This window comes from Blennius ocellaris, assembly GCF_963422515.1.
Source record: "Blennius ocellaris genome assembly, contig: SCAFFOLD_400, whole genome shotgun sequence".
In the NCBI taxonomy this organism is placed as follows: domain Eukaryota; kingdom Metazoa; phylum Chordata; class Actinopteri; order Blenniiformes; family Blenniidae; genus Blennius; species Blennius ocellaris.
The window spans coordinates 3,802-14,482 of NW_027662113.1; the positions used below are offsets into that span (position 1 = coordinate 3,802).

At 42.5% G+C, this 10,681-nt stretch overlaps 1 protein-coding gene across 2 annotated transcripts; it reads right to left on the bottom strand.

Moving 5' to 3' along the window:
• Positions 1-1,778: 1,778 nt before the first annotated feature.
• Positions 1,779-10,050, bottom strand: mtx2 (metaxin 2). 2 transcript variants are annotated; one of them, XM_080521721.1, is made up of 11 exons: positions 9,912-10,050; positions 8,866-8,913; positions 8,703-8,749; positions 8,207-8,279; positions 6,972-7,048; positions 5,261-5,353; positions 4,650-4,688; positions 4,407-4,532; positions 4,165-4,241; positions 2,508-2,699; positions 2,130-2,164 (listed from the first exon to the last, which is right to left on the bottom strand). In XM_080521721.1, the coding sequence occupies exons 1-10, from the start codon at positions 9,949-9,951 to the stop codon at positions 2,540-2,542; spliced, it is 780 nt and encodes a 259-aa protein (XP_080377847.1). In that variant the 5' UTR covers positions 9,952-10,050; the 3' UTR covers positions 2,130-2,164; positions 2,508-2,539. The 2 variants fall into 2 exon arrangements, with proteins under 2 accessions (XP_080377846.1, XP_080377847.1); XM_080521720.1 differs by having other exon boundaries at positions 1,779-2,699.
• Between the last annotated feature and the right edge of the window lie 631 nt (positions 10,051-10,681).

Consider the following 10,681-nt stretch of genomic DNA (forward strand, 5'->3'; position numbering starts at 1 on the left):
AAACAAATGCTAGATTGTTTGTATGTGTATGAATATATATCTACCGTATTGCCTTTATTCATTGTTTTCTACTTTTTTTTCACATGTTCAATAATATATATATTTGTGTATTTCTATTATTATTCTTTCATGGTTTGTCGGGTAATTTCTACTGGTACTGTTCACTTCTTCCATGATCTTAGACAAGAAGTTCTACTTTGTGCATTAACAAAAAACACAGTAGATTAAAAATAACCAGTTAAAACAAGGTTTTTATTGAAATACAAAGAAATAATGTCAAAGAGTCAAAGAGTTAGTTTATTGATTTAATTCTTGGTTGTTTTATCTTTTTCTCAGCCACTCAGACTTTATAGCCATTTTGCTTGATATTCAAGTTTTAATTTGAAGGATTAATTGAGGAAAAAAAAGGCTGCAAGTTAATATTTCTGCTCCGTTTCACTCAAGAATTCAAAAACTTTAGTTGTGTGTTGGACATTTTTTTTCTTCTTTAGTACAATGAATGAAATAAATAAAGAATATTCTGGAGTCGATCTCTTCAAATGTAGAACATCAAACCTAAAATCTGTTCATTTATCTGCACATTTGGTTCTTCAACTGGAAAAAAGACGATACGCGAATCATTCAGGAGTGTTTGGACGCGTGCTGCACCGATATCAGCCGATACCGGGCCGATATTAGCATCTCCATTGGACCGATACCAGCGTCTGGTATCGGACCGATACCAGCGTCTGGTATCGGACCGATATCAGCGTCTGGTATCGGACCGATATCAGCGTCTGGTATCGGACCGATACCAGCGTCTGGTATCGGACCGATACCAGCGTCTGGTATCGGACCGATACCAGCGTCTGGTATCGGACCGATATCAGCGTCTGGTATCGGACCGATACCAGCGTCTGGTATCGGACCGATACCAGCATCTGGTATCGGACCGATACCAGCGTCTGGTATCGGACCGATACCAGCATCTGGTATCGGACCGATACCAGCGTCTGGTATCGGACCGATATCAGCGTCTGGTATCGGACCGATATCAGTGTCTGGTATCACACATCGTTCTCTGCCGCTGCATGTGTGTAGTTTCATTAAAAAAAACTGCCAACAGCACCGACTAGTGGCCAACATGTTCACTACATCGTCTTCAGCCGAAACTTTTGTGATGAAGCAAAAAAAATGACGTCACGTGAAACCTTTTGTAAACTGAGCCAACCAGTAACTTGCAATGAATTCTACTACTTAAAAGTAACTAGTAACTTCAACCAAATACTAATCGAGCTACTTTCACAAAAGTGGAAAAAAAAAAAAAGTTGTATTGGCATAAAGTGATTTATTGTGTATATGTAGGCACTTTCCATTCACACCATCAGAAACACTGGAAAACTAAAGAACACTTCACATCTGGACTGTTGTTATTTTCTTGTTGTTGTTTGTTTTAACGGAGGAACTGGAGTTCAGAACGAGCTGAAGTGATTCACATTTCTTATACGTCTGTAAATGTAAAAAAAGAAAAAAAAAGCGAGGGATGAAACGAGTGAAGCTCCGATCGGAGAAGCTCGGTGGAATAAATCGGAAAAACAATAAATAAGTCCTCACTTTTCTCACACGGGAGCTCGTTTCAGAGAGTTGGAGGTTTAGATTTTCAAAATAAAATCACAGTAAAGAGCTACGGTTGATTTTTTTGTCTTTACATCCTGGTTCCATCAAACAACGACACAAACAAGGAAACAGGAAGGAGCAGCTTGGTGGAGGAATGAGAGAGAGAGAGAGAGAGAGGGAGAGAGAGAGAGGGTGTAGGCTGTGACATCACAGAGGGTGGAGGAATGAGAGAGAGAGACAGAGAGAGAGGGTGTAGGCTGTGACATCACAGAGGGTGTAGGCTGTGACATCACAGAGGGTGTAGGCTGTGACATCACAGAGGATGGAGGTGCTGTGACATCACAGAGGATGGAGGTGCTGTGACATCACAGAGGGTGTAGGCTGTGACATCACAGAGGATGGAGGTGCTGCGACATCACAGAGGGTGGAGGAATGAGAGAGAGAGAGAGAGAGAGAGAGAGAGAGAGAGAGAGGGTGTAGGCTGTGACATCACAGAGGGTGGAGGAATGAGAGAGAGAGAGAGAGAGAGAGAGAGAGGGTGTAGGCTGTGACATCACAGAGGGTGGAGGAATGAGAGAGAGAGAGAGAGAGAGAGAGAGAGAGAGAGAGAGGGTGTAGGCTGTGACATCACAGAGGATGGAGGTGCTGTGACATCACAGAGGGTGTAGGCTGTGACATCACAGAGGGTGGAGGCTGTGACATCACAGAGGGTGTAGGCTGTGACATCACAGAGGGTGTAGGCTGTGACATCACAGAGGGTGTAGGCTTGTGACATCACAGAGGGTGGAGGCTGTGACATCACAGAGGGTGTAGGCTGTGACATCACAGAGGGTGTAGGCTGTGACATCACAGAGGGTGTAGGCTGTGACATCACAGAGGGTGTAGGCTGTGACATCACAGAGGATGGAGGTGCTGTGACATCACAGAGGGTGGAGGCTCCGCCCTACGAGCTCTTGTCCTCGAAGTACGTCTGCTCGATGCGTCTGCAGAAGGACAGCAGGTTGCTGCAGCTCTTGATCCGCTCTGCTAGTTCACCACTAGTTAACCTCGTGGTCAAGATGGTGAACAGGTGACCAAACACCAGGGCGTCCAACTCTGTGGGCCTGAGACAGGGACAGACAGAGAGACAGAGACATTAGAGAGAGAGACATTAGAGAGAGCGAGAGAGACAGAGACAGAGACAGAGACAGAGACAGAGAGAGACAGAGACAGAGAGACAGAGACAGAGAGAGACAGACAGACAGACAGACAGACAGAGAGACAGAGAGACAGACAGACAGACAGACAGAGAGACAGAGACAGAGACAGAGAGAGAGAGAGAGAGAGACAAAAACTGCTGATTCAGATTTCACACCAGTATTTTTATTTTTCACTCCTCATCAAGCCAAATGTATTTCTATAATAAAAGAGGTATCTAGTTTGACTGGATATATTCTTATTTATATATGGAAATATACATGTGTGTGTGTGTGTGTGTGTGTGTGTGTGTGTGTGTGTGTGTGTGTGTGTGTGTGTGTGCGTGTGTGTGTGTAATTTACACACACACACATTACATTGTGTCATGTAAACAAGTAAATCAAAGTAAATCAGTTAAATAAATTTTAAATTGTGTCCAAGATTATAAACCAAAGATGAAACTCTACAGTCCTACCACCAGGTGGTGCTGAAGAGGAGGAGAGGAGGAGGAAGAGGAAGAGGGGAAAGGAGACGAGGGAGAGGAGAGGAGGGGAGAGGAGAGCAGGATGAGGAGAGGAGAGAGGAGGAAGAGGAGGATGAGGGAGAGCAGAGTAAGAATAGCAGAGGAGGAAGAGGAGGAGGAAGAGCAGAGGAAGAGGAGGAGGAAGAGGGTAAGAGGAGAGGAGGAAGAGGAAGAGCAGAGGAAGAGGAGGAGGAGGGTAAGAGGAGAGGAGGAAGAAGAAGAGCAGAGTAAGAAGAGGAGGAGGAGGAGGAGGAGCAGAGTAAGAGGAAGAGGAGGAGGAGGAGGAGGAGGAGCAGAGGAAGAGGAGGAGGAGGAGGAGGAGGAGGAGCAGAGTAAGAGGAAGAGGAGGACGAGGAGGAGGAGGAGCAGAGTAAGAGGAAGAGGAGGAGGAAGAGGAGGAGGAAGAGCAGAGTAAGAGGAGGAGGAAGAGGAGGAGGAAGAGGAGGAGGAAGAGCAGAGTAAGAGGAGGAGGAAGAGGAGGAGGAAGAGGAGGAGGAAGAGCAGAGTAAGAGGAGGAGTAAGAGGAGGAGGAGCAGAGGAAGAGGAAGAGGAAGAGGAGGAGGAAGAGGAAGAGGAAGAGGAGGAGGAAGAGGAGGAGGAGGAGGAGGAGGAGGAGGAGGAGGAGCAGAGGAAGAGGAAGAGGAGGAGGAAGAGGAGGAGGAAGAGCAGAGTAAGAGGAGGAGTAAGAGGAGGAGGAGGAGGAGGAGCAGAGGAAGAGGAAGAGGAAGAGGAGGAGGAAGAGGAGGAGGAAGAGGAGGAGGAAGAGCAGAGTAAGAGGAGGAGGAGGAGGAGGAGGAGGAGGAGGAGGAGCAGAGGAAGAGGAAGAGGAGGAGGAAGAGGAGGAGGAAGAGCAGAGTAAGGCGCCGTACTGCTTGTTGAAGAAGTAAGGTTGCGTCCCGAGCCGTTGAGAAAGCGCCTGGCAGCACTGACTGACGTCCTCGTAGACCTGGAACCATCAACCCACTCACTTTAGTCACCAACAAGCCTTCCAACCGCCACGAACCCCAGAGGAGTGAATAAACATCGTCACCAGCTTCAGTCTCCAGGAGACAAAGTGCGATTCGCTAGTAAAAACAATCGTGAATGAAAAGTGTCTGCGGCGAGTGTGGACCTGCTGCAGGCTCTTCCCCCCCCAGCCGATGGCGTCCATCTTCCTGCGGACCTCCCACTTCTTCTGGTAGGACAGGATGGAGCCCAGCGGCCACGAGTACGGGCTGCTGTACCGCGGACGGGAAATCTGCAACAGACGTACACAAAGGCAATAACAACAACAATAATAATAATAAGGAAACAACTGGAGGCTGGACGGATTATTTTGTTTCACTCGTTTTCTTAGAACTGAATTCAGACGAACCTCCGTGGCCGTGGCGTCGTCGCACCACTGGACGTACAGCTGGGGGAGAGGGGGGACACATTTAGAGGTGACACCTCTGTGTGTGTGTGTGTGTGTGTGAACAGGAAAATCTCCTAAATAGATTATATATAGACTACAAATCACATAAGATTTAAACAACAGAAAATAAACAAAAAATACATTAAATCAACAGTTTATTTATCTTGAATTTTTAAAAAAAAGTTCTGATTTTGTTCACAGAATGTTAAATAATTCAAATTGTGTTTAAAATATTGGATTAGACTCTAAAATAAAATAAAATAATCCTGTTTTAGAGCTTCGTTGTGGAAGAAAGGCGTCGCCTGGATTTGGATTTTTAAAAAGAATTTACATTGGAGATGATCCGTTTTTATTTTTTATCTTAAATTAACGTTCAAATTTGAAAGAAATAAGGTTGATTGATACCAGAGGGAATTAGAATTCCACGTAAAAAAAAAAAAAAACGAAAAAAACAAAACAAAGCAGCAGATAAAGTAATTTTTTATCGGGGCTGGAATAAAGGCTGGATTTACAGGTGTGTGTGTGTGTGTGTGTGTGTGTGTGTGTGTGTGTGTGTGTGTGTGTGTGTGTACCTCTGCGGTGAGCAGCATGTTGTTCACCAGCTCCATGTAGGCCTTCATCTCGGCTCGCTGGACGTCGTCCAGCCCGTCGCTCAGCGAGTGTCCCTGAGGGGGGAGAGTCACATGGTCACTTCTTCTGGACGTCGTCATGGCAACCGGCGGGTCAGAGGTCAAAACAAACAACAACAGGTCGAATATCAAGTCTGGACAAGCAAGTTTAGAATAGAAGAGAAGAGTACACAAGAGTAGACAAGACAAGAGTAGACAAGAGAAGAGTAGACAAGAGAAGAGTAGACAAGACAAGAGTAGACAAGACAAGAGTAGACAAGACAAGAGTAGACAAGACAAGAGTAGACAAGACAAGAGTAGAGAAGAGTAGACAAGAGAAGAGTAGACAAGAGTAGAGAAGAGTAGACAAGAGAAGAGTAGACAAGACAAGAGTAGACAAGACAAGAGTAGACAAGACAAGAGTAGACAAGAGAAGAGTAGACAAGAGTAGACAAGAGAAGAGTAGACAAGAGAAGAGTAGAGAAGAGTAGACAAGAGAAGAGTAGACAAGAGTAGAGAAGAGTAGACAAGAGAAGAGTAGAGAAGAGTAGACAAGAGAAGAGTAGACAAGAGTAGACAAGAGAAGAGTAGACAAGAGTAGACAAGAGTAGACAAGAGAAGAGTAGACAAGAGTAGACAAGAGAAGAGTAGACAAGAGAAGGGTAGAGAAGAGTAGACAAGAGAAGAGTAGACAAGAGTAGACAAGAGAAGAGTAGACAAGAGTAGACAAGAGAAGAGTAGACAAGACAAGAGTAGACAAGAGAAGAGTAGACAAGAGTAGACAAGAGAAGAGTAGACAAGAGTAGACAAGAGTAGACAAGAGAAGAGTAGACAAGAGAAGAGTAGACGAGACAAGAGTAGACAAGAGTAGACAAGACAAGAGTAGACAAGAGAAGAGTAGACAAGAGAAGAGTAGACAAGACAAGAGTAGACAAGAGAAGAGTAGACAAGAGAAGACAAGACAAGAGTAGACAAGAGAAGAATAGACAAGAGAAGAGTAGACAAGAGAAGAGTAGACGAGACAAGAGTAGACAAGAGTAGACAAGACAAGAGTAGACAAGAGAAGAGTAGACAAGAGAAGAGTAGACAAGAGAAGAGTAGACAAGACAAGAGTAGACAAGAGAAGAGTAGACAAGAGAAGACAAGACAAGAGTAGACAAGACAAGAGTAGACAAGAGAAGACAAGACAAGAGTAGACAAGAGTAGACAAGAGAAGAGTAGACAAGAGAAGACAAGACAAGAGTAGACAAGACAAGAGTAGACAAGAGAAGACAAGACAAGAGTAGACAAGAGTAGACAAGACAAGAGTAGACAAGAGAAGAGTAGACAAGCGAAGGGTAGACAAGCGAAGGGTAGACAAGCGAAGGGTAGACAAGACAAGAGAAGGGTAGAGAAGGGTAGACAAGACAAGAGAAGGGTAGAGAAGGGTAGACAAGAGAAGACAAGAGTAGACAAGAGAAGAGAAGAGTAGACAAGAGAAGAGAAGAGTAGACCAGAGAAGACAAAAGAGAAGAGTAGACAAGACAAGAGAAGAGAAAAGAAGAGTAGAGTAGACAAGACACAACGCGAGAACAGAATAGAATAGAACAGAACAGAACAGAACAGAACAGAACAGAACAGAACAGAACAGAACAGAACAGAGGTCAGAGGTCAGAGGTCAGAGGTCAGAGGTCACCTTTGCTCTGGTGAACTGAACGATCGGTCCGAGTTCTGAAACCACCTGGTTTCCTACGTGGATGAAGGGGATTTTACCTACAGAGAGAAACATCAGATTATACATCATATATACATGAAAAGCAGACATGAACAGTTTGAAAGCCTTTTAAATCAGATATAAGAAGAAGAGCAACAATGTTAAAGAGAACAGCAATGATGTATATTAGAAATATAAAACTAGATAATGTCAATCCTTCACATAATAAAATGTTCATATTGTGAGAGAATATTATTAATTCAAATATTGCCACTATATTTTGTATTTAAAATGTGATTGAAGAAATGTAAATAGTATATAATGATTAATATTATGTACGTGTCCAGGAGTGTTTTAAAAGTTTAAAAGTCATATTTTATCTCCTCTTCTTGGATTTCGTCGTATAAAACCTCATTCTGTTCAAATCGTGTGTTTAAAGTTTGGAAAATGTGGAACAACTTGAATAAAAATAAAGTGAATATATATGTATATATAGATAAAAAAGATTAGATTTGACGACTAAACATAAACCACATATTTTTGACGTGAGACGTTTAAATCATATATATATTATGTACATTAATATGTGCGTATGTATATATGTTTGATGTGCATGTAAAACTTGTGGAGTATATGTTGAATAAGTATTGTAAAAATAATATTAAGTTTAAAAAAGTGACACTATAGAGGCTCGTTTAGTTTTATTGTGGCGGGGTCGTGTGAAGAAGCTTTGGAATGATTAGTTTGACCACCGACTGTTTGTTTGTTTGTTTATTTGTTGTGTTTCTGAAGAAATAAATCTAAATTGTTCAAAGAGACATGAGGAGACATGAGGAGACATGAGGAGACATGAGGACACGTGAGGAGACATGAAGACATGAGGAGACATGAAGAGACATGAGGACACATCAGAAGACATGAGGAGACATGAGACATGATGAGACATGAGGACACGTGAGGAGACATGAAGAGACATGAGGACACATGAGAAGACATGAAGAGACATGAAGACGTGAGGAGACATGAGGACACGTGAGGAGACATGAAGAGACATGAGGAGACATGAGGAGACATCAGAAGACATGAGGAGACATGAAGACATGAGGAGACATGAGACGTGAGGAGACGTGAGGACACATGAGGACACATGAGGAGACATGAAGAGACATGAAGACGTGAGGACACATGAGAAGACATGAGGAGACGGAGACACTGACCGGAGGGAGACATGAACTCCGCATTGGCTCTGCAGACCACCTGCACTGGGAGACCACACATCCTCAGGTAGGCCTGCACACACACACACACACACACACACACACACACACACACACACACACACACACACACACACACACACACACACACACACACACACACACACACACACACACACACAATATATCAGATCAAAACTCAAAATTTTCTTTAAAAATTCAACAGTTCATTTTTTGAAAATGGATTTATCTGAAGTTTACATTACAATGGAAACATGAGACATAAAAGGTTTATTGCATTTGAAACTGCAATAATAACAATAATAATAATGATAATAATAATAACAACGATAATCAACAATAATAATGATGATAATAATGATAGTAATAATACAATGATAATAATAATAACAATGATAATAATAATAATGATGATGATGATGATGATGATGATGATGATGATGATGATGATGATGATAATAATAAAGCGTCTCACCTGCACAGCGAGAGACGAGGCGCAGTCTGAGAGCAGAATCTGATCCTCTGGAAGGAAACAGTGAGAAATACTTCAAGGGTCAGTCACTACAGACCACCTGGTCAGTCACTACAGCTACAGACCACCCGGTCAGTCACTACAGACGACCCGGTCAGTCACTCACCCTTCAGCGGCTGGTACAAGGTCGCGTTTTCAGGCCACGGCTCTGCAGCTGTCAGTTCAAACACATTGACAATGAGAGTCAGCAGATCTGTGTGTGTGTGTGTGTGTGTGTGTGTGTGTGTGTGTGTGTGTGTGTGTGTGTGTGTGTGTGTGTGTGTGTGTGTGTGTGTGCGTGCGTGCGTGCGTGTATGGATTCATCTTGTCATTATTTCTATGTGATTCACGTCAGTATTTCCCTGGAAAGTCCTGGAAACGTCTCCGTCTCCAGGTGAATTTGGAAGTTAGAGGATGTGGTAAAAAATAAATAAAAAGAGCGAGAGACTCCAGGAGCAGGAACATTTACAGGTTATTTTAAGTAAATAAATTATAAACACTCCATCCGCATGTTGCTGTCGAGTTAATTCATCTTTTATATTTAGAACGTTTGATAGTTTTCCCCACACACATTATCTTAACTTAGTTTGAATCCATATTATATGAATGAATGGTTCTGGAACGTTTCAAGGATTCAAGGCGTCGTCTGACATCTCAGCTGCAGAATATAGAGATTAAAGTTCAGATCACAAGAGAATAAAGTGATTAAAAGTCAATCTCAAACACAAATTTCACTCATTTCTATTTTTTCTCTGACGGATGAAGAAAATCTATTGAAGGTAAGTGATTCTACGCGGAGCTGCTGTCAACTCGTCCACTGCTAAACCATCAACGACTGACTTCCGGGGCTATTGACAGAGAAAAACATTGTTTATAGAGAAAAACGAAGGTTTTTCCATGTAAAGTTTAGAATAAAAAGAACAATCTGCAGCGCAGCTGTGAGGATTCTGACACGAGCGATAAAACTGTGACAGTCAGATTTAGTTCAACCCGAAGAAAACACGAAAATCCTATAAATCCGCCGCTTCCGCCACAGAAAACTACATTTAAAACGAATTTATACAGGAAAAATGTCGCCAAGAGAAGCTTGTCCTGTCGGCGTTAGCTCGGTGGCTAACTTAGCATAACATGCGATGAAACGGTGGAATTGAGAGTCGTGAGCGGATGAATTACCCGCCATCTGCGACACGAAGGCCTCCGCGGCCAGAGACATGATCCCGCGGCGAAACGAGGAATAACAAACGAGAAATAACAGCGAAGACTTGTGTTCAATGTGGCTTCATGGAGGTTTAAGGGCATCCGCAGGTCCGTCTGCTAAAGCGCTCCCCCTCCCCCGACCGGAAGTGGAGCTCACTTCAGTTCCGCTTCAAGACGAAGCTCCGTTTCTTGAAAACAACAAAACCGTTTTACGTAAAAAATAAATAAATAAATAAATAAATAAAAAGCTCCAAAATAACACGGACTAAAACAACCGCTAATAAGCTAAACTGCTGGTTCACGATTCTGTTTTTAGTTGCATTCCGTTTTTTAATGTCGCAAAATTAACCAAAACATCTGGAGTTTCTCCCGGACAATTTACGTTGGTGCCACCGGAAATTCCACGGCTCTCTAATACAAGTAATAATAATAATAATAATAATAATAATAATAATAATAATAATAATAATAATAATAAGTGGGTTTTACAAGAACAATTTTTTGCAAACTTGCAGTCAACAATAAAGAGAATTTTCTCCCTAAAATATTGAAAGTGTCGTAAAATAACAATCTATTAAAACCTTCTTGTTCTGAAGCGACGTCTCCTCCACCATTCAGACACGACTCGCTGTGATTCTCAAAGACATCAAATCCATTAAAGCAGGGCAATTAAGAGAAAAGGGAGAATAAGTTCAAACTGTATCAAGGTAAATATTTTATTTTATTTTTTTAAATTGGCGAGTTTA